General features: G+C 25.6%; 2 protein-coding genes across 5 annotated transcripts in view; one reads left to right on the forward strand and one right to left on the reverse strand.

Annotated features, from left to right (window-relative positions):
- LOC118064440 (cordon-bleu protein-like 1) overlaps positions 1–15325 on the forward strand; it is a 44016-nt gene extending 28691 nt beyond the window's left edge. For 2 of the 4 annotated variants that reach the window (XM_035079033.1, XM_035079040.1), the window contains exons 2-9: positions 939–1085; positions 2911–3055; positions 3215–3301; positions 3384–3510; positions 7796–8446; positions 8752–9186; positions 10622–11281; positions 11904–15324. In XM_035079033.1, the coding sequence (XP_034934924.1) occupies positions 939–1085; positions 2911–3055; positions 3215–3301; positions 3384–3510; positions 7796–8446; positions 8752–9186; positions 10622–11281; positions 11904–14485 (4834 nt within the window). In that variant the 3' untranslated portion in view covers positions 14486–15324. Of the gene's footprint in view, positions 1–938; positions 1086–2910; positions 3056–3214; positions 3302–3383; positions 3511–7795; positions 8447–8751; positions 9187–10621; positions 11282–11903 lie in introns of all 4 variants that reach the window. The other 2 variants (XM_035079050.1, XM_035079059.1) reach the window with 2 other exon arrangements.
- A 1721-nt stretch (positions 15326–17046) lies between these two features.
- Positions 17047–18921, reverse strand: Xxylt (Xyloside xylosyltransferase). Its single transcript, XM_035079979.1, has 3 exons — positions 18309–18921; positions 17623–18096; positions 17047–17524 (listed from the first exon to the last, which is right to left on the reverse strand). The coding sequence occupies exons 1-3, from the start codon at positions 18732–18734 to the stop codon at positions 17318–17320; spliced, it is 1107 nt and encodes a 368-aa protein (XP_034935870.1). The 5' UTR covers positions 18735–18921; the 3' UTR covers positions 17047–17317.
- Positions 18922–24606: the final 5685 nt, after the last annotated feature.

The raw sequence follows: 24606 nt of genomic DNA on the forward strand, positions 1-24606 counted from the left end.
AGTTCTTTAGTAATGAATAATAATTAAGGATATGAAAAATTAGTCAGAGTTACTGGTTTTTCTTTCTTTATTAAAATAAATAGTTTTAAAACAAAAGATCGATTTTTAGATAGTTGATGATATTAAATGAGTATTTACAAAAAAAACATTATTTCGAAAAAATTAATATAAATAAGTCTTAGGAGAAAGTTTATAGCAATAACTTAGTACTCATGTAATTTGAGATAAAATTATAACTTTTTTTGTTTATAGGGAAATTATTTATTAATTGTTATTGCTATTTTTTTTATTAATGTTTAACAATTAAATAATTTTCCTTGCAAATTGTCAAACATTATTATTATTTATTATTGCTGTATTATTATTATTTTATTTTCTAGTTGACAATAATCTATATCAAGACGTTGACTAATAAAAAAGGTTTTAAATGTGCGAATAAAAATTTTCATCATTTTATTTTTTAAATTTATTTTACAATTCTAAAACTAAAAATGAATGAAGTTCTAAATAAATGTACTATTAATAATTAACATAAATTAAAGCTGGTGATAAATTTCTTTATTAATTTTTAAACAAAAAAATATTTATTTTATCCAATATAAATAAGAACATTATTTACATGTCGTACATTTTTTATTATTATTTTTAGTTCTTTTTTCGTTTAAAAAATGTATTGGATTATCTCATGACATGTTTAATTCATAATAGATAATGATAAATAATTAATAAAATATTAATATGAGGATTACCATTAGAGTTATAACCACGGAATAAATCTATATGAAGTGATATCTAACTGAATGAACTGAATGAAATGTTGATGAATTTATTTTGAGAGAGTAGAATAAAAGTATCCTTTTCTTTCCCAGGTCACACTAATTCACGACTTGTTTTTATATTTATTCAACCGATAAATATTGAAATTTTTATGATTGCAGAAGTAGTCGAGAGGAAAAAAATACCAGGATGGGTTTAACCGTCACTGAAGATACACCAGCAGATATGCTAGCTGGAAGTATGGAGCTTCTGGTACAGTTGCCTCGTGACCACCATAATCACACACAACGAGTTACCGTAGAACGAAGGTACATATAAATTGAATTTTATTTTCTCTATATGAACTGTAATCCATCTCTTCATGAGTGATTAATTAGACCACATTGACTATTGGAATGACAATGAAGTATTTTCATTTGAGATGCACTATCCAACAAAGAAAAGAAAGTTTAAGAATTAATGATTTATCATTTCGCATTCCTAACGTACTCTTTAAAAGAAATTGAAAAGAGACTTATTTAGTTAGTATACCACGCAATGGTCAATATGAGTACTTTGAAGTATGTAAAGACACATGCACCACATTAAAGTCCATTCGATTTTGCGCAATCAAAAGTTTACAATCACGAAAGACATTACATGTGTGTATTTATTGCTCCCTTTACTTTACATACTTGACGTGACCATTTATATGCCACTCAACTACATTTCAGTATACACATGTGTGTCTATATCACAATCTTCCAAATACTTTCAATTCAATCATCTTGTTCATTCATTCATTATTCTACTATCGATTTCTCGCTTGCATTTTAAATTATAAAGAAAGACATTTTTTTTTTTTAATTTTTTAACTATCAAATTTTATTGAAATTAATTCATTATTATATTATATATATTGTTTACTTAATCTTATTAGCAAAATAGTATGCATAGGTTTTAACTTTTGATACTCTTTCACTGATGAATCAGTAAAAATCACTGGAAGACAGTATATCTTCATTGATTTGCAATTATAAAACCATCATTGTTTGAATCAGTGCTATTATTATCATTCCAAGCAGTGAATATTCATTGATTCATTTTAAAAAAAGTTCCGTGTTATTTATGATGATATTGTAACATCAGAAACATTTAAAATAATCTTCTCCACGATTGATTATGTGAGAAAAATCGATTAGGAGAGTGAAGTTTTTTAACAGAGACAAATAGTAGCTGTACTTGAATTTTTTATTTCCCAATATATTAAAACTATTAATCATACTTTTAAAAAATAGAGTACATGTTTGATAACAATTTTTTTTTCCACGGTCATGATAAAAAAAATTATTTAGAACAATAAATTATTTAATTAATAAATATTTGAGTAATTTATAACCATTAAATATTTGATAAATAATTATTTAGAACAATAAATTGTTTAATTATTAATTATTTGAGTAATTTATAACTATTAAATATTTAATAAATAATTATTAAAATAATTATTTATTAGTTAAATTAAATATTAAATAATAAAAGTATTTATTGTAAAACCTTCAAGTGAATCTGATTAATATTTCTGTAATAAAGTTTTTAAATTCAATGTATCAGTCTTCAATCAATATCTTTAAACATGTTGCAATAAAATTTTACTTTGTAAGAAGAGAAATTGACTTATAAATTTCTCTATATATAAGATAAATATATTTTTACCGGATAAAGAGCATTTTTTGTTTGTTGTGTACTCTTTTTTTTTTTTATTATAGATATATATTATTTCAAGAATTTTTTTTATATCGTACATTACAGTTATACATATAATTATGTTCATCACAGTAATCATCGGTATTCAATGTGCAAGAAGCGTAACGAATAATAGTTGGATTGATCGGCAATATCTGACCATGCGTAACAATTCGGTTTCTTTAGTAATTTTTCCGTTATATTGTAATAATATTTTAAAAATATTCCATACTCATTCATAAAATCATTTAACATAAATCATTTAAACACAGAATCATTGAATAAATGATCATCTATCTTCACATTGATCTTGAAATATTTAAATACAACTTAAATAAATAACTAGAAATAAAAATTTATTATCTTCATATTTTTATTAAACTTCCTTGATAATATGATAATTTTTAGTACTGCGATGATGGATTTGCTGGTTCAAATAGCAACAGCACACAAATTGGCAGCTTCAAGTTATACTCTACAAGCAGTCGGTGAGCGAGGTCTTGTTTTGCCCCATCAACCGAACACTCCCATCGGAGCACTGGATGCTCTAGAGGTATTTTTATGAGCTTTACTATTTTATTTTTTTACTATTTTTTTTATGGTATGCTTTATTTTCTTCAATTTAAAGCAAGTAAAATTGGAGATCTGCTCCATTAAAAGTCATCATCTTGCATTTACTAAAAAAAAACTCGACTTTTCATCAATTTCACAGGTAAAGTTACTTCCAAAGCAAGGGACACTCATTCCTAGGAAAACCAAGCAACCAAGTCAACCATTTGAAACAACTTTTAGATTGCAGGTATGTGTCAATCTCATAGTGCATTTAATGCCTTTACCATAAACAAATGTTACATCAACACTTGAATTAATTGTACTTCTAGGTACATCTACCAAGAAATCAACTTTACGTGTCACGAGTAAGTCCAAAAACTAATCTTGGAGATATATTGGACCAAGTGTGTCATGAGAAGAATTTGAACAAGGATAAATATGAGCTTCGACATCCTGGTGAGTTGGAAACGTAATGAGTTTAGGTCTCGAGGCCAGAATCATTTTAAGATTGATTAAAAGGAAATATGCCACTGTCATTTCTATTAAAATCAATATATTATCTTAATCACTCACATTAAATATGAATAGAATTGGTGAGAAAAGTTATTCGCATTTAGTAGACATGTTAAGTTTTATATAGGTATTTATCGTTTTTTATAGAATATAATTAAATTAATTATCAATCACATCATTCAACATCCTACATCTATAAAATGGAAAGTATAAATAATGAAAGATAACTTGAATTTCGAATGCAAAATAATTCTAAGATTACATACTTTTATTTATTATTAAAAAAAAAACAATTAGTTAAATAAACTTTCATTAAAAAAAAAATAATTACATCAAGAGTTGATTTTGCAAATTCATTGCATCAAAGCAGTCTCGATCTTCATCAACGTATGAGAATTTTGGAAAGCGTCAACCCTGAATTTAATTTACCAATCGGTCAATTATATGTCGCAAGCTTTCCCTCTATATTAAAACAGTAAGACTGCATGAATGCACGTTACGTTGATATACACATTGCACTCAATCCAAAGTCTACAGTGTGTAGTGTAATGCTGCAGTATTACGACACTTCTTCCCTCACTATTATTCTTCCAGAGGCTCCATACAACTCTGCGCTAATTAAATACCTTACTCCTTAATAGCAGGATCTCACATGGAACGAAACCAACGGAAATTCCACAACATTTACTCGTTGATGACGAGAAATTTGTTTTTAACTTAACATCGACAGCTTTTCTCAAACTTCAAAGACCTGAAAGTGTTTAGAATTATTTCTATTAAAATATCAAAAGTTTCTACTTCATTTCTTTGACATAATTTTAAAGTTATCAACCATGTCTAATAGTATGGACATTTAATTTATACACTAGTCAAGAATAATATTAATTTTTAATGAGAATAATTTAGAGATATTAAAATTTAAATAAACCTTAAGATTTAGGAAAATTTTAATATCAAGCCTATAGTCTGTCATGATTGAAAGGTTGATAACATTTATCATCATATCTGTCAGATTTGTCATGTTTAATGAACATTTTAATTAGTTCTTACATTAATTACGACTTATTATGTTGCTCTAGTTGATAATACTTTGAAAAATTTAAACATTTCATCAAATATTTATTTTTACTGAATTTAAATTCTCATAAAATCAACTCAGAAAAATTCTACACTAAATTTAACATTTTGTAGTCTCTTTAAAGTCTCTTAAATTCTACCAATTATTTATAAAAATTGAACAGTAACTACCTATTATATGAATTATTTTATACACTTTGATAATCTTATATTTGCTTCATAAAAAAATGAAAAAAGAGTTCTTGATCACCAAACATTTATTTCTAAATCATTTCCATCAATCCAAAAGAGATAATAATTTACTATAAAATTAATTCTTATCATTTTATGCAGTTGGAATATAATATTTATTAAAAATAAATTAAAATTATTTCTTTCTTTATTAATAAATGATTCAATCTTGGAAATACTTAGGTACAATAAGTATTGTAGTGGTCAATTTTATGATATAAAAACGATAGATAGTAATAAATAATAGCTGGCAATATATTTTATATTATATTTTGCTCTGTTAAATCGTGTGGTTAAATTAGAAAATAAGAATAATGATTGCGACTGCAAGTGGACTTCAGAGTAGCTTAGCATAGGAGGCATAGGTACAACAGGTTGATAGAATAACCGGTATGCGGTCAATCTGGAGATGCTGCTGTTGTAGAGTTTGATGCTCTGTGATTTTCTCTCAGTTATTTTATGTCTTATTGCGGTTTGCACCACCGAAGACTAAACTATTCTTGGTAAACCTCATTATTACTTCCGTAGAAGTAATTTTTCATTTATAACACATGAATCATAATCGATGAAATTGGTAGCAAAATAATTATAGTACATCAATCAATTAATTAAATATTATTCCAATTGCTATTAAAATAAGTCGTAAATAATGTTTCATTTTAATATTTATTACAAAATAGATTGTTAATATTCTGAATCAATGATCATTTTTACACATGATGATGATGATGATGATGATGATGATGATGATGATAATGAGTAATAAAATTTAATTAAAAATGAGTGTAACTATAAAAGTCTTGAATTAAAGTTTTTATTTACTTAATGAATATATTTGAATGGAATCGTATAATTATGTATTACAAAATCAATCGTCATCCTCTTTTATTCTGCTGTAACAAGTTTTGTATTTAACGTTGCCTTCGTTAGTCTCTCATTATCAGTGATAATTATATCTTATTATCTCAAGAGATCGTTTGTATTCTTAAATATACATTTAAGTACGATGAATTGTTTGAATCACTTGATATATTTCAAGTGGAAAAGTTTCCAAACCAAGAGAACATAAGAATATAAGAACATTTGTGCAATTTCCTTTTAGAAATTCACAATCGAGAAATTTTATCGACCTTATTCGTTCGCAATTTATCTTCTAGCATTTCAGTAATTTTTTTTTTTGTTTCTTGCTATCCTTTAGTTATTTATTACTTTTTTTACATATTTATAATTTCAATGTCGGTGAAACTTATTAACCACTTGCATTAATAGCCAAGAATAGAATTACATTTGTTTATTTATGTTCCTTTATCTGCAATAGAGAATAACTTATGATACTTCACAATACAATCTTCATATAACGTTCAAAGAATTATCGTATTAAACCACACATGTAGCTCGATTATACTTTTTATTTCTCAGAGCTCTCATCTGAACTCTAAAAGTTATCAATTTCATTCTCATTATTCTTCCTTTATTTTCACTAGGTTCAATACTTGTAATTATCATATGATGTATTTAATTACAAATTAGCAGAGGTAAAGTAGAAATAGAGTATTTCTATGATATAATTAATGTAGTTTTTTCTTTTTTGCAAATTTAATTATTCTAACGGGAATAAATAATATACGTCTACATATAATACCTACATTGTGACTCTTTTTCTAGAATAATATCCATTTCCAGTCACTACATCTTTTAATTCATATAATTTACACCAGGTATTACGAATGTCAATCAAAATTGTTAATTTATTATAACAAGCAAATCTTCGGATCATTTACCTCATCTTCTTCTTCTTTTTTTTTTTAAGAAATACAGTGAAGTAAAAAAAAGAAATATAATTATTATACTTACTATTATTTTCTTACGCTTTGCATCAATGATGCTCTACTTAATTCTTAAGTAGTGTCGTCTTGAGTGACATCAAGTGTATTTGTAGTCATTAACTATATGACAGTCTCATTCAAATACTTCATTTCATGCTGATTTCTATTTTCTCCTCATCTACACGTTTATCTAACGGCGTATCTCTCATTACTTTTTCTTAGGGCATATGTGTTGTTACTGAGGTCGTTTTTCTAGTTGCCAAGTCATCCCGCAAAATGATTTTTAGATGCAGTCACCATCATCATCATCACTGATTAGTTGTGCTGTAAACTATTCATTTTATGGAGTTTTTATATTTTTAACAATTTCATATTGACTTGTATGTAATGTTTAAAAGTGTTGAAATATTACATATATTGTATTATGTATAAAATTTGTAAGACTTCTGAAACCATTCGTGTGTATTCATCTAATTTTTAAATCCAATTTAATCCGCATTCCTTGAAATATTTTATCAGAAGCGTAGAAGTTTATTGGTTTATTTATGTCTAAATATTTTAATATGAATACATTTTAAATTTTAAGATATAAATAATATTTTTAAAATAAATTATTTGTAACAAATAGATCGGTTTAAATATTCTTACTTTTACGGTTTGTTTGAATTTTTTTTTACTTTGTCTAATGATAGATTATTATTCTAATGAAGAATATTTTATTCACCCTTAGTAGATTTAAAAGAATTAAAATAAATTCCGTTTTTTTAAACTTAATCTGATTTGCAAAATCAACTTTTAGCAGGATGTTTAATTCGATAGAGAGTTTATCGATAAGCATAATTTGATATTGGATATACCAAAAAAATAATGAGTAAACTCATCAGGATAATTTAAGTACAATAATAAAATTATCTACCAATATTTTTTAATATAGTTGAGGGTTCTATTAAATTTAATTCAAGTTTATTAAATTAGTTCAATATAAAATAAGGTTTAAATCAATTTTAGCTAACTAGTTTCATTATTTAGCTTTAAATAATATTCATTAATAATTAATTCTTTTTATTAATTATTTTTCTTATTTATTATTTCAGGTAATCACAAAGAAGTCTTGGATCTCTCATTATCTCTTCAAGATTATCAACTTCAGGAAGTGACCTTATATGCAAAGCAGGGACAAAATCTGGGATCTGCACTCAGTTCTCAAGACATAATAGCCCTTCAGCGACAAGAAGAGAGGCGACGACAACAAGCTAAGCAGGGTGTTTTTGGATTTATATTTCGAAAATCTAAAGAAAGTTCATTGAGTACTGAAAGTTATGGTGATAGAAGTGTATCACCAGCCAGAAGTGATGAAACTGGAAGAAGTGTAAGTCCTCTTGCACCACCAACAAGGCCTCAACGTAAAAGAAGGCCGGCACCCAATCCACCAGTTCGCCAGACCACAGAGCCACCGCAAAAGAATAACGATGTGGTCAAAGATGAATCAAAAGAGAAGCTCGTCATCAGTCACAGTCGTAATAGTAGTGATAGTTCGGGATATCATGAAGCATCTGTCCTCAGTGATAATCCGGACTCGGCTGGAAGAATGCCAGAGACATTACCAAGACGCAGTCGACTGCCAGGTAAATTTGAATCACGGAAATTAGCTCAAACATCTCAGGCTAGCAAAAGTCTCTGCAATTTAGCTATGAGCTGTGGAGGACTCAGCCATGCTAATAGCAATACATCGCTGAGTTCAGCCGGTATGTTTTTATTTAAATATACATAAGAATTTCGTACCAGATGAATGAATTTTTTAATTGATAACTTAATATTTTTACATTTATCTCTAAATGGTGATGGAACTTTTATTTAATGACAGAAATTAATCTACTATCTTAAAAAAGAGTAAGACAATTCACGAGTCTCATATAATCATTCGTAGGAAATATAAAGTCTCTTGCTATCTGATTTTTAATATTTTATTGAAATAGAGCTTTGTATAATATGAATAATAATTAATAAAATTCTATTAAATTACATTATAAAACATTCAATGTTATTTCAGGTATTCGAAAAAAAAGGGCAGCTCCTCAGCCTCCAGTGAGTAGACCTTTGTCGGCGGCAATATCAACTCAAGCTCTTGAACGAATCGTTGATTCTGAAGAATCACTTACTTCAGATATGGGAGTCAGTAAACCTCCTTCTGATATAGGAGGTTCTTCTGAAACAGAAATAAACTCCAAAGCCAATTCTGATATAGCTGTTGATGTACATGCATCTACAGTGAGTTCAGAAAGTTTTCATTGCATAACAAACAAGGAAGACAGTAATAACAAATGTAATAAAATTGGAAACTTCAATTATGAACACTCCATTGTTGAGAACATGTTGCCAAGTGATAAAAGTAGTCAAAATCTAAATAAACAATCTCAAAATGAAAAATTATCAGAGTCATCTGAAGAAACTAGACAAGTAGATCATGCTAGAATAGCACCAAGAGGTAAGCTTGAACGTAGTATTGGTAGCTTAGATAATAATGAGCTTTCTTATAGCTTTATTTCGTTAAATACATATGAAAATATTCATGAAACAAATGAAACAATTGAAAATAATTATAATAATATTCAAAGTAATGATTATTACAATGATTACAATAAAGTGAATAAGAATTTTAATGATGGTTACAAAAATAGAAATACATCAAATAGATCTTTTGATTTTAACGAGAATCAAATCATTAAAAATACTCCAAAATTAATAACAGAAAGAAATATCAGTTCAGAATCAGTAGAAAAAAATTGTGTCAAAGTTAATAGAAAGCCAAAACTTGTAAAGACATCGACTTTCAATATCACTGACAATGTTCCTATTGAAGGTATCCCTTTCACGAAAATTTCTCATACAAATAATTCAGGAATGTCAAATGAAAAGAAAAATGTTCATAGTAAAGATACTTACAGCAATTGCAAAAATGACAAAGATTATTTTAGAGAAGTAAAATTGGAAAAAAATCTTGAGTATAAAAGCATATGTAAATTAGAAAACAATTGTTATCATAATAAATTTATTTTTTCACCACACTCTTATAATTTTCGATATCCTAATAATTATTTACAAATTATCAGAGATAAAAATGGTCGATCTAGCTTGAGATGTTCTTCAAGGTGGTATAATTCTCAAGGAAATAAATGTAAAGGTACAAATATATCATCAAAATTAACTAAAAAAACACAATCTATGTCTGAATATGATATTCCAAAACGACGTCTATCACTTCCTTTAAGTAGTTTACAAGTTTTTGCTTTCTCAAAGAAACCTACAAATGTTCAAAGCCCTTGTCTAGATTCTATACCGAATGAAATTAATGAAATACCTTCATTTCCATTAATTAATAAATCAGAATCTAGGAATAAAATCGAAAGAAAATTAAGTATCTTGCAACCACCACCACCTGGATTAGTTAGTAGACAGGAATCTAATGAGAACTGGAATAAATTCTTACACCAGTTGAATTGTATTCTTGAAAGTAGAACCGGTGAATTTGTTTAAATTGAATAGATTTTTTTTTTGTACATAAGATGGAGAAAAGTAAAGAAATATTACAATTGTTTCATTTGGATCATTTATATAAAAAATACAATCATTTAGAAATGTACATATGTATAAAGGTATGCTTTCTCTAATAGAATTAAAACAGAAAAAGTGATATATTATTTAAGAATAAATAGTAAGGAAATGATTTTCTTTTTATTGATTTTATTTTTAATTTATACTAAGCTTACATTTATGAATGTCATGCTTATACAAGATTTAAATATTTTTTTACTTTGGTACATAATACTATTTTATCATTTATCCAAATCGTTTCTTTATTATCTGATTTATTTATTTTTTATTTGTAAATTTTTTTTGGTGATGGCTACTTTTTTATATAGCTGGAACACATGCACCTACTCCTAAACCTCGTAGTAATAGTAAAGGATGTCCTGTAGTACCACCCCGTGCTGCTTCAACTACATTATCAAAAAAGCCAATAAGTGAATCAGTTTATGAACAAGAAAAAAATCTAACTGTTATTAATCCTGGTGATAAAACTGAACAAATTAACATTGTTGGAGAAGATTTAAGAAATAATGCAAATTATAAACAAAAACAGGATGAATTAAATGAAGCTAATTATAATTATAATAATAATGATGATGAAATCAACCACAGTGAAGTAGAAAGGAGTAAAAATAAAGATTTAATTCAGAATAATGAAGCATCAGAAGTGGTAATGTGGCAAGAGGGAAAAACAGAATTTAGTAACAAAGAAATGGTTAATACAAAGACAAACTCAAATATTCAAATAAATCATCACGACTTTACTGATGCATCAGATTTAAGTCCCATTTCAGAAGTTAATATGTCTAATCCAAAGGCTGAAATAGAAATAAAAAATGTACAAGATGCATTATCTGAGGATAATATATCTAGTGAAGAACAGTTCACTACTTCACCATTAATAACTTCTGGCATTAATCTAGGTCTTCAGATTGATTTAACACATTCCACAGAAGAAGGGGAATTACATTCTCAAGGGACAGGGAAAGCAGGTGCATGTCACTGGCCTACTAACACCTTAATAATAAGTTATTCTCAAATATCTTTTAAATATTCTGAGAAGTCATTGATTTTAGAATTATGGTTTTTTGGTTTGGGATTTTTTTTTATTATAATTTCTTCATTAATTAACATTTTTTTTAAATAGCATTCTTGTTTACAAATTATTATAGTAGTCTTATCAATAATGTTGAGAAATATCTTAATTTTAAAGACAAAAAAAATTCTTAGTCATTGAATGTTATAATCAATACTGTATTTGTAATTTTTCTTTTAAATAGTCATCGGTTTTCGATTGACGACAATCATTTATGTGTAAAAATAATTTTAAAAAATGAACTCTGTTAATTTTAATATTCAATTTTTTGTAACTTTGAAAAGCTAACAAATTTAATACTTTTTTATATTTTATAACACTTCTTATTTGGTCAATATTATAAATGTGAAAGAATTTTTAAAATACTAAAATTTATAGAAAATTAAAACACTGAGATGATTGTCTGTCTAAATAAGAACCTAAAATCACATTTCTAAGATAAAAATGATTAAAAATGACTAGACTATTTTTTTAAATGCAATTTTTCTATCAATTAATTATTTTATATTTTTTTTTAGGTAATAATAGAAATCAAACGGAAACAGATCATCTACTTCAAAAAGTATCCAGTACATTGGCTACCGTTTTACCTACATATGAGCAAAATTCATGGGATGCAAATCCAAGTGAGTCTAGGGATTTGGAGAATATAAATCCAGTGAATTTGAAAAATTCAACTCCACACCGTGAAGAAACTCGTTTCAATGATATACCAAATTCAACATTGAATTCTCAACAAGATACTTCAGATTATGTGTCGGCAAATGGTGAAGATTTAAGTGGAACTGATTGGGAATATCAACTTCCCGATCCCCCTTCGGCTTTTAGGGATACTATTAATTCAGATAAGGATGTTTGTGATACAATTATGCTTCATTCTGTGGATGCTTTTAAAGAGCCGCAGGTAGAATTAGAAGAAAAAAATTGTAAAACTCCTACAAAGGAAGACAATAAATCAGAAAAGCAAAAAATTGAATGTATTTTAGAAGAAAATAGTATTAATAAAGACAACAAAATCTCCAACACTGAATCTTTGAAAACAACATCAAACCCAAAACAAGTTCAAGAAAAAACAGATGTTGAATTGAAAAAGAATATAATATCTGAATTGGAAGCAAAAATTGAAAATGGATCTTTAAATCAACCAAGTAAAAATTTAGAATTAGAGAATAGAAAAACTTTAATACAAACATCAACACCAAGAATTGCACCAGTTGAAAATACTTTGCCTAATTTTACTATCACAACTTATTCAAGGCAAAAGAGTTTGAATATTTATGATAGTCCTGAGAAATCTGCATTGCATTTACCTGATTATTCTCAAGATAGGATTGTTAAAACATTTGCGACATTATCAAGAAACGTTAGTTCTCTTTCAAACAATAAAGGTAATTATTCTTCACCTTCGAAAATAAATTCTCCAAACGATTTTATAAATGATAATCGTAAAATAACTCGAACACAAAGTATACAAAATATTAATTCTAAAGGAACAGCAGACAATGATTTAAGAACGAAAGAAAACAATTCATCGGAAGAAATTAATCATGATAATGAAGTTGATAATAAAAACAAATCTAATGCTGTTCATCGATCTAAAAGTTACATAGTTTTAACAAATAATTTAAAATATCGAGAAAATAAGCCAACATCAGATGTAACTGATCATGAAAAAATGATGAAAAAATCAACAAGTGTTACAAACTTGAATCAAAGTAATGCTTTGGTTAATGAAACATCTCAAATACTTCAGAATGGTCAGAAAAATTTAAATATCAGTTCACAAGAAAAAGAATTACAATCGGTTCAAGTATTAAAAAGTATTTTGCCGCAATTGAAAAATACTCAATTGTCGGAAGAAAATACTTCAAATGTGTTCGGTAATAAAACAAAAATTGGAGAAAAAATATTAGAAAAGTCAAATACACAAGTCCATTTGAATGGAGGTGAAGAAAAAAATGTAATATCAAGTAAGAAAAAAATAGAAATAGAAGACACTAAACGCCACAGATATACTGGACCACCTTCTGTAAGTCTTGGAAGTTGGAATGAAAGACCCTGTGCCCATGTCCAAATAAAAATGGATCAAGATTATAAATTTGGTGTTAAAGATAATACAAGTGGAGCTAAAACGGTCGTTAGCTTAAATAGTTCAAGCAACAATGTTGATATTATGAATTTCAAAGATAATTATGTTAAAAATTTACCAAAGAATCGAACAAGTACTGTACAGAATGATAATATCCCAATTTCTAATGAGATAATGCCAATGATAAAACGGGTCACAGATAATGAAGTTGCGAAGAAAGTTATAAATACTTCTATAAGTAATAAAGAATTAGGATTTAACAATCTTGGTTTTGCGAAACTCCGTTCAGCATCTAAAGATGAGGACAAACCGGTCGTTACTAATATGGAACTAAAAAAATGTTACATCGACAAACCGGAATTTAATGATGATGATGCGAAAATTGACACCAGACCGGTTAATTTTCAAGAATTAACTCAAGCATTTGGTCAAATTAATCTACGAACAAAATCAAAATATAAAAATAGTCAAAATCGTCATTCAGATTACTTAGATTCAAGATTAAATCATGATATAACTGATAAAAACATGGCAAAAACTACGGGGTGTAAGAACTCGAGTGAATCAAAGAATCCAATAGTTAAAAGATATACTTCTGTCATTGATATTGACAATCAACACCTAACAAATGGAATGAAAAAAAATAACACAGAAAAAATACCAATAAATTCCTTTAATAATTATATTCCTGAAATGAACAGACATTCATCAACCACTACCACAGTTATTAATAAAGATTTCCAAATATATTCGTATAAAGACACTCCTAAAAATGCTAATTTGTCAGCAAAAAACAATGAAAATAAAGAAATCAAACTGTTGGTGAATAATAAAATAAATTCTCATATTCCTACACCACCGTCAATGCCAATCATCACAGGAGTAACTTTGAAAAGCAATAATGTAAGACCAAAGTCAATGCCGGTTTGTAATGATCCTCGAGATCAATTATTAGAATCAATTAGGAGTTTTGGACGAGATAAATTAAGAAACGTTAAAATAGTTTCTTAAAAAAGAAATAAAATAAAGAGAATATAAGAATAGAAAATATAAAAAATGTTATTTTCACTTCTTATAATAATTATTTGATATAATTACGAAAATATTAAAAAATAATAGCGCCAGTATAACTGATGCGAATTGTAAAAAAATATATTTATCGAATGAAAAATAATGTTTGAAGTCGGTGTAAATTTCGTTTTGTTTCTATATCAATTATTTTTTCTTGCAGAACTGATATGCTTTTATGATTATCAGCTCTACTAATTATTATTTATGAAAACCTGTAGGATTTACAGTGGAAATCTAATCAAATGAAATTTTTGTCGCAAGCAGTTAATTGTATATAGCTTATAATTTGTTAATTAGTTGATAATTATATTTGTTATTAAAATAATATTATATCTAAAGTATTAATTAACGACTATAAAATGTATTGAACAGTAGTAATGTAGAATATTAAGAAGCTCAGGTGCTCTGGTTTAATTCCAATAAATATTACTGAAATGAACTCAGCAGTAACTAGTAAAGTGGATAATATTAGTCATAAATCATATAAAGAGCAATGAAATTAAATAATAATAAATGTAAAATATTTATATATTTTTTTTAAAATTATCGATTTTGAGAATAATGAATTTTTTCAAATATACAAAACTATTTTTCGAAATATCTAAAAACTATTTATTAAAGTAAAAAAAATAAAAAAAATTAATAAATATACGAAAAAAATTAAAAAGTAGAATATTGATTACATGATTTAGAGGAGAAAAAATATTGATAGTTATTCATTTTTTTCGTCTCGAATATTTTTTAAAATAAAGTCATATAGTGCCAATTATTTGAATATTTAAATTGACCTAATAATGCATTTATTAATTTTGTGGTATATTGAAAAAAATTATTACTTTACTTAATTGAACTTTGGTGAAAAAGCTAAATTTCTTTGTACTGAATGTTTCGCGTTAGTCCAAAGTATAATAAAACAAAAAATAATTTTGATTGTATATTTCAGTATTTGACATTGCTCATTTGTATAACAAGAAATTAAAGTTATGTTGCATCGTTTATTTACTGAAAAGATAATAAATAAAAAATCTTATTCTTGCAACAGCACTTTAATTTTTTCATTAAACAAACCAAAGGTAATTTTGTTTATTCTATATTATGAAACGAATATAAATATTACTGATTTTTTTTTGTCTCATAAAAAAATTAATTTTGTAAATAAATTTTACTCGTAAGGTACATAATAATGTAGTAGTATTTAATATTACTACTTGATGTAACAATCTAAATACATGATATACTATGTAATAAATACATTCATTATCAAAAATGTGGTAATCAATAAAAAATGATAATCTAACATATTATATTTGTCATTCCAATTTATTTGTACAATACTGAAGTCAATTAATCTTTACTGGGTAGTATTATTAATACTTTAATATTGTTAAACTTTATTAAAATTTAAATTTCACATTCGATTTTGTAGTAACCCATTGGTTTCTTTGTTGTCGGTTATTTTTAGAGAAATCAGATATTTATTCAAGTCGCAAGATCCAAAGGGGAGTGTCTTTACAAATAATTTATATTTCAATGACTTAAAATTCACTATGTAAATATAGACGATAATATAATTGAGTAAAAAAAAATTGACTCAAAAAATGTGTTACACATAAAGTTTAATGAGCTGTATTGAATATAAAATAATTAATTACTTTGTATTCCAAATATTAGACATGTGAGCAATTTTTGTGATAAAAATTTAATTAAGGTAATTTATTTGGAAACTCATCGTAGATACGAGGCTAATTTTGATATTAATTAAATTAAATTCATCAGAAAGTCAGTTGTGCATATTGATTAAATTAAATTAGATTTTTAATCGAGCATTACTAGAAAATTCGTCTTTACGTTAGAAACATTCAATCTAATTAATCATAAATATATTCATAAAATGAAATTCTTATATAAATAAATTGTCTAACTAAACAGTTCACTTGTCGCATTATGATAGTATTATAAAAGTTTTAGTCAAGAACGATTAATTTTAATAATTTATCTGGTTTTAATCTTACTCATAAATTATTTTTCTATTAATTTCGATGATAAGAATTCACTATCTCATTTGTATTTACTTATTTTATGTAAACATTTTTAACTATAACGATGATTCCTTAAAAATGGTGAAAATTTATTGATAGATACGAGTTATAATAGAAACTTTTATTTATTATTCATAATTTAATTCCAAATAATTATCATAAAGATTTATCAAAAATTTATATAACATTAATCATATAAAAGAATATAAAGCACCATTATTATCAAATATAATTTTATAATTATTTGATTTATGAGTAAATGAAATAATTATATATAGAAATTAACTATAATCTTATAATATTAGCTACTCTACATTTTTATATTCATATAATTATCAAAAACATGTTTTTAAGTTATTATTATTTATAATAATACAGTAGAAAATTATTTAAAAATTTCAATCTTTTAAAATCGTAACAGATCGTAAGCTTATTCAATAATTTATTGATAAATTCATTTCATTTAATTTTTGTAAATATTTAATGATTTAGTTAAATTCTACATTTTGGATATAAAACTATTTTGAAAGAAAAAAAATTAACTGATAATTACATTGCTTTCATTGTCATTCATAAAGTAAAGAATCATTCACCTGGTGTAATTTATTCTGACTGCAACTTACAAATTATAATTTCATGTGCGGCTACTCCAAAGCTGTTTTGTATGATTATCAATGTAGAATACATCAATTTCAGTACATGTTTTGTTACATTTTTGCTTTACTATTTTCATTTATAAATCTGGAATAGGTGCATTACAATTTCCATGCCACAGCTTTATTTCAGAATTGCATTGTGAATAATTAGCGAATACATCGGCATATCCACGATCACGCCACCATGTACACAGTTGTCGGTTCCATCCACAATCCAATGTGTGAATTAATTCAGGTCTTTCCATTCCTAAGAGTGTATAAAAGTCTTGGTCACCTAAATGTCCCTGAAATTATATTTGAATGTAATTTAAAATAAGTTATTCATTCTTTACTTAACTACTATTAAAATATTCTCGAAATAAATTTTAAATCAAATACCAACCTTAAAACTATATTTCTCTGTCATATGTTCAACCATATCTCTGCTAACAATTTGATCATACTCTAATGAATTACGTAATCTCTCTAAGTTAAATAATACTACTCCACTATTATATCCAGGATATCCGCCAGATGAGAATGGCTCTCCAAACATAGTATCTGGATGCTGACTTCGAAAAATGTATAAAACATGACGATATACTGGTGTCAATTCAGGTGCTAAACCAAACAAAGCTTGCCCTCCAAACTCTTCGAATTCTTGAAAAAGTTCTTTTATATCTTCACGTAATTTTGTATCGACATCAAGCATTACTGCTACTTTTTGTTGAGGAGAAGCTATTCTATGCAATCCTAACGATAAAAAAAATAGAGCATCTGAATAATATGTTCCTGGTTTACTGGAGAATTTTAATGACATCACCGATACAATATCTTCTAGTTGTAATGCTAATTTGTGTACATCATAGTATTGCACCTAAAAAAGATAATTTTCAATAGTCTTTGATGTTTGTTATTTCTTAATACTTATTGGTAAATAACTTTTTCAAATACAAAAATGTTTTCAAATTATAAACAATGATAATTATAGTTAGATTTTTTGTTTTCATTCAGTTGTGAGTATTTATGAAATTTCTCTGGTAAAAATTATTTTAATACTAATTATTAATAAAACTAAACCAATCTTACCTGTACTGGTTTCTTCAGTACTGAAACTATATTTTGAATAATTCTTTTAGCAATTTTTTGACTACTGTCATCAGTTATAACATGAAGTGCTACATCAACTGATGCAAACTTTAATAATGATTCCGTAAAAATACGAAATTTTTTCTTCATTGGAGACATTGATGTAACTTTAGTAAATATACACCAAACATTATGATAGGTAACATTAGTTGATTCTAACTCATATAATGTTTTAACCGATAAATTATAATAATTAGTGTATGAATTTAAGGCGGTTGAATGGTTTTCATGATCATTAACATTGTGTGAACGTGAATTATTAATGTTCCAATAATAAGAAGCATTTGGAATTTGAAGGCAATATAAAGCGAGCAAAACAGCCGCAACAAGGGTCAATTTTATTAAAAAATTACGTGATAAACGCATTTAATTATTTATTCACCATTCTCAACACCATTCAATTTATTCTTCTTCGTAAAGAATAGTTGGGTTAATCACTTCAATAATTTATTTATAAATAAAAAATATTATGAAGATTTATATCACTATTTAATAATAAATCACTTGTTTTAGTTTATAAATAAAACTATGGCTTATTTACACGCCATTTTTAGTGTTGTCATTTTAAAGTAAGAAAATATACTATGGATAATATTGATATAGGATAAAAACTACTTTACCGATTGAAAAGAATTTTTCAAATACAATAACCTCATATTAATTTGCAAAAATAAAATTTCGGCTTATCATTTGTATACTTTTATTTGAAATTATATGTTAAATTATATGTTTCTACATTTATGCAGCTTAAAAGTGGAATTTTAAAAGGTAGAGATCAATAAAATGTTAAATATCTTAATTTACTACCATCACACGACCAAGTCTATTTGCATATTATACAAGTTCGTGCGCGTTCCGAATAAAAAATTAATATCTCGTAAACTTTTTATTATAAAGAGCTTAAACTAGGCTCATTTTGTCCTATGTCTAGCGTTCTATCAATTATCGAAGCATGTATTGATCTCTAATAAATAATTTTCAAGATATTTATAAAAAAAGAAATTTCAGAAAAAAATTCAGCTGTTTGCAAAAAAATATATGCAAGTTTTTCTGTGTCCACTTTTTAATACATCTACTTAGTTTCTAGTAAAAAAGGAATATTTTTTAAATTTTAATTTGATAAATAATATTTAGAAAAAATTTATAACAAAAGTTGTCAGTAATATTATTTTCTATAAAAAATATATTCAATTTTTTATATCTCGTTAATGTAAATTAAGCTACTAATTAGCACCTGTAGTCATTTTAGAGCTAAGGATTAAAATTAATTATTTCAGGAATTATTAAAAAAAGATTTCTCAATAAAAACGAGGTAAAAATTTTCTTAATTGCTTATTCGTTTATTTTAAAAATTTTTTAGCTCTGATTAAATATAATTATTCATTAATTTTTTATTCACAGTTATCTTCCTCAAAATTGGCGTGAATAATAAGACTGAGTATTCAAAATAATTCTTCATTCGTAAATCATTTTTAATATTAATTTTCAAAAAATCATATGATTAAATCGAATTATTCTATTATTTAACAAAACGTAATTTATATTTAAATAATTTCTACAATTTCAGAGTATTTATAAAGATTGACAATTAATAATAATTGTCAGTTCGGATAATAGTAATAAAAATTATTAGTGTATTTTATTAATCTAATTTTATCCTAAAAATAAAAACACCAACTGGATCATTTACGTCATTCATTTGATCACTTGTATCTTTTATTTTTTGAAATAATTTACGTAGACGTCATTACTGTTTTTTTCTAAGCAATGTTTGCACAACCAATATTATTCAAATTTCAGGATAATAAAAAAGGCTATTAATCAAATCGATTTTTTATACTTTAAATATAATTACAGCCATCAATTTAACAAGCCAATACATCACAGGATTTTTTGATACTCTTCATTTCAACTCGTGTTCAGAAAATTCTCTTCAGATCTAATTGCTTTAATTAATGAAAATAATTTCCAATTCTTGTATTTTATGATCTATTCTTATTCTTCTTCTACGTCCAACAATTCATCAGAAATGAACTCAAGAATTGAAGTTATAAAGATCAATTTCATTCAATATATCTCATAATCAGAGAGTTATTTAATTTGATCCTGGATAATCATTTTATATTAATTTACTCTAACAAAATTCAATGTTCAAATTCACATTTAATGTAAATACTTATGAACTAAAATAAAAAATTCTGTTTATGACAGAATTTTTTTTTAAAATGATAATGATTATATTCTAACAACACTGCAAATTGTAGTGTTTTAATTTAAAACACTTCCAGATTTGAGATTTGCAGTGAATGTATCGAAATAAGTAATTAGAAGCAAACTGATTGATGATTCTCTAAATGAAGATGCAACAATTATACAAAAGTCTGGGTCGAACAGACATCTAGTCTTCAGTATTTAACATATCGTTGTATAACGAATAATAATGACAGTTGGTCGAATTATTTAAATATAGAAACCTTTTTATTTACGTAAAAAGACAAATGTTTCTAAGAATGACAGAATGAATTTTATTATGAAGACAAAATTGCAAATGGACGTTTTGAGACATATAAGTAAAAATATTTTTCTTTAACAGTAAATTTTGCGTTTTCGCAAGTAATTATTCAATTACAAGATCTTTTAAGTAATTAGTTTACTTACAAGAACTGACAATTTGCTGTTGAGTAGAAGTATTTTTATTTTTATGTCATAATATAGGCATGTGTCATTTTTCTCATTTGCAATTTTGCAAAACAATTTATTTTTAAACACATAAAACATGTAACGACCATTTCAACTAAAATAATTGTTGATATTTGGTTAAAAACTAATAAAATCAATTTCCACTAAGAAACAAATTCGAAAGATAAAATTAATTTTAACATTATTTCACTTTGTCTGACATAAAAAATAAATTTTTCATTTTGTAATCAAAAATTGTAATGAAAAATTTATTTTGTTATGTTAACAATTCAATGATTTATCAATAACGATAATTAAACACACATTTAAATAAATTGCTACATTTTATCAATTTTATAATCTTTCATTTATAGTACTATACAGTGATCACAACTAAGTAATTAATTTATTATGGCTGCTAATATAAGAAATAAGCTAAAAGTATCAACCGTTTTTTTTTTTCATATCGGAGTAAAACTGCAGGTGTAATAGTTAAATACCAATTTTAGATAGTGTAATTCGAATTATACCATTTAAAAATTTCTTACAGGAATCAAAGGTTTAATTAACATATATAATTTATTATGTAAAGAAATAAACTGTTCATGAGTTATGAATTTTCAATGTATATAAATATAAAATCCAAAAAATATCCATCAGGTTTATCAAAACATTTTAAAAATATACATTTTAATACATTATAATCTTCAAAGATATTTAATTTTTAAAAGCGTGTTTCAAATAATATATATTGCTATTTATTAGTAAAATAAAAAAAAAATTCATGTGGTAAAAATAAAAATTTTCCAGCCATGTTAATGCTATACAGAGACAAGTATATACAGTGGAAAAGATGACAACGTCTTCATGAAAATCAGATAGATATGTAAAGTAAATTTTCTCAATATAGACGAGTTACATAACATGAACTATGGTGATGTTTTCATAAATATTTTGGTTAACATGGTCAACTTACTTCAATGTTTTTGGTCTGCAATACTTCCATTAAAAATGTAAGTTAAGAGGGTAACTTAATAATGACATGATCGATGTTGAAGCTCAATAGAAGTGATAAGTCACGCAAAGTGTTATCGAGTAAGAGAATACGGGGCAAGACGGCTTTTTCGATTTTTGGTAACTCAGTGAGGCAAAATGGATCCTCCGAAGCTGTTAATACGAAAGTTAACATTGATTTGAAAATATGCTTATCGCTCAAATTACATTATTATGTGTATAAGTCATTTTAAAATTCAAAAAACCGTCTTGCCTCGTATTCCCGTATGTTAATAGATTCTATGGGAAATTCAAAGTTAGAAAATATTTGAAAAATGTCGTCAATTAATTAAACAAGAATTTTCAAAAATTAATATTCTATCAAGAAATAATCGAAATTATATTTCAACATCATTGAGAAAAGAATTTGGTTTCATGAATCAAATATATTGAGTTGACACTTGTCTACCAATATTTACTAATTATTACAAAATTACCGTAATTATTACCAAATAAAGTCATATCATCGGAATAACCGAGCGATTTAAAGCGTTAGATTAGGTCGTATGCATTCTAACGGCCATAGGTTCTCGAATCTTGTAAATAACAAATTTTATTTAAATGTAAAAAAATAAAGAAAATCAAATTAAAACTCATAACATTCACGAGAGTAACAAAAAATTGATAAAATCAAATTATCTGTGTAAATTATTGAATATTTCTTAATTTTTTCCCTCAAGCATACAAATTAGAGTTTAAATAAAATATTGTCAGTATAATTATCAATTTATATCATGCTCATTTAAATTAGTAATTATTAAATGAAACTAATTTTTTTTTTTTTAATTTAAGGATGTGTTTAGTCCACTTGAAATAGTAGTTTGATAATTATAACTAAATAAATAACTACACTGTAAATTTTAGTGTTTTATTTTAAAACATTAAAAGTGTTTTAATATGACGTCACCCATTTTATTAACATTGTCTAAATTTTAATACACTTAAAAATGTTTTAATCAGAAAGCTCAAATATATAATTCATTTTCAGTGACTAAATATTTATTTTGCGATATTCAAGTATGCACTGTAGATTCTAATTTTCCAAAATGCATTATTTTAATGCGGATAAGTGTGTTAAATATGATGTCACCCATTTGATTAGCATTGTAGTCACTTTTAACGCAGATCTAAGTGTGTAAAAAGTGATGACAATGTTAATCAAATGGGTGACGTCATATTTAACACACTTATCCGCATTAAAATAATGCATTTTGGAAAACTGAGATTTACAGTGTGGGATTTGATAATTATAACCAAATATTAATTAATAAAAAGAAGCTCTTTTCCTCAGTGTACGCAAAAGAGCTTGTCCAAAGTATCCTCACATCTTCAATAAATTGACTTCATGTTAGGTAGACCATAAATTGATAAAGAGATTATTAAAATGAGTTTCTTAATTTTTATTTTACTTCTTCAAACAACTGATGTAATTATAAAGTCAAGTGAGACTTACAAAATTTTACTTAATGTGAACATAGCATAAATCTTTATGAATGAATGTCATCATGACAGATTTAAATTTATTGATAGCAAAAATATTTTTTCTTATGATTCAAGGGAGGTTTTTATTTGCGTCAACTGATTCTTAGTAACAGTTAACATATCATGCTTTATATTAAATAACTTTATTATTTCAATCAGTACTACAATGATTTGAATTAAAATTGAATATTTAGTAACTGATCTCATGAAACTTCTTCTTGATCAATATTCTCCTGTCACTAAATTTTAATCCATTTGACTATAAATTAGGTAGTCTTCTTTCAAATATATGTATATTAATAACTGAAATTCATGGATCAACGAAATCCAATTTTATATAAATAACATAACTATTTTTGAATAAGTAGATTTCATTTCTTTATTTTTAGCATATAAAACTAATTACATTTTGACAAACTTGATTGTAGTATTGATTTGGTATTAATAATTTTTTTTAAGGTTTTATTAAGCATCCCAAGAAAAAAAAAACAATGAAGTAAAATAGAAGACTTAGATTAAATAGCTGCCTAGCAAGAGAAACATGATTATGATGATCAAAATATAAATTTCAACTAGCTTCGATAGATAACTGTCTTCAAAAATATAACCACTGTCTATGTAAATTGCCAGTAGAATAATGAATATATGTAGTGATATTTAAATATCTATTTATGTGAATTATCATTAATTATAATATTATTTTAAAATTTTTAATTATCATAAATTCTGAGCTAAATAATTATAATTATGAAATAATCTTTCATTGATTTATTTAAAAGAGTAATTTTTAATAAATGGATTATTTTAGGTCACAATTTCATTACAGCTTTATCAAAATGATTATTGAACAATTATAGGCTTAAAAATTAAAAATAATCTATTGTTTTTATACATGACAAATTATAAGTAGACACTGTTTAAATAAATTAATTATACTCATTCAAAACTGATGAATTTAGCTAATTTAATTAGTCAATTACTATTGATTTTCATTCGTCGTTGACTGGGATTCAATTAATTTCAT

Source organism: Chelonus insularis, unplaced genomic scaffold (assembly GCF_013357705.1).
Source record: "Chelonus insularis isolate UGA/USDA-ARS -01 unplaced genomic scaffold, ASM1335770v1 contig_117_pilon, whole genome shotgun sequence".
NCBI classification, from domain to species: domain Eukaryota; kingdom Metazoa; phylum Arthropoda; class Insecta; order Hymenoptera; family Braconidae; genus Chelonus; species Chelonus insularis.

Bases quoted from the DNA above. Each gene is read 5' to 3' on its own strand.
- Xxylt (XM_035079979.1), bottom strand. From the start codon at position 18,734: ATGCGTTTATCACGTAATTTTTTAATAAAATTGACCCTTGTTGCGGCT. The intron at 18,097-18,308 runs GTAAGATTGGTT...TATCTTTTTTAG, and splicing joins TACTGAAGAAACCAGTACAG to GTGCAATACTATGATGTACA. The intron at 17,525-17,622 runs GTTGGTATTTGA...ATATAATTTCAG, and splicing joins CAGAGAAATATAGTTTTAAG to GGACATTTAGGTGACCAAGA.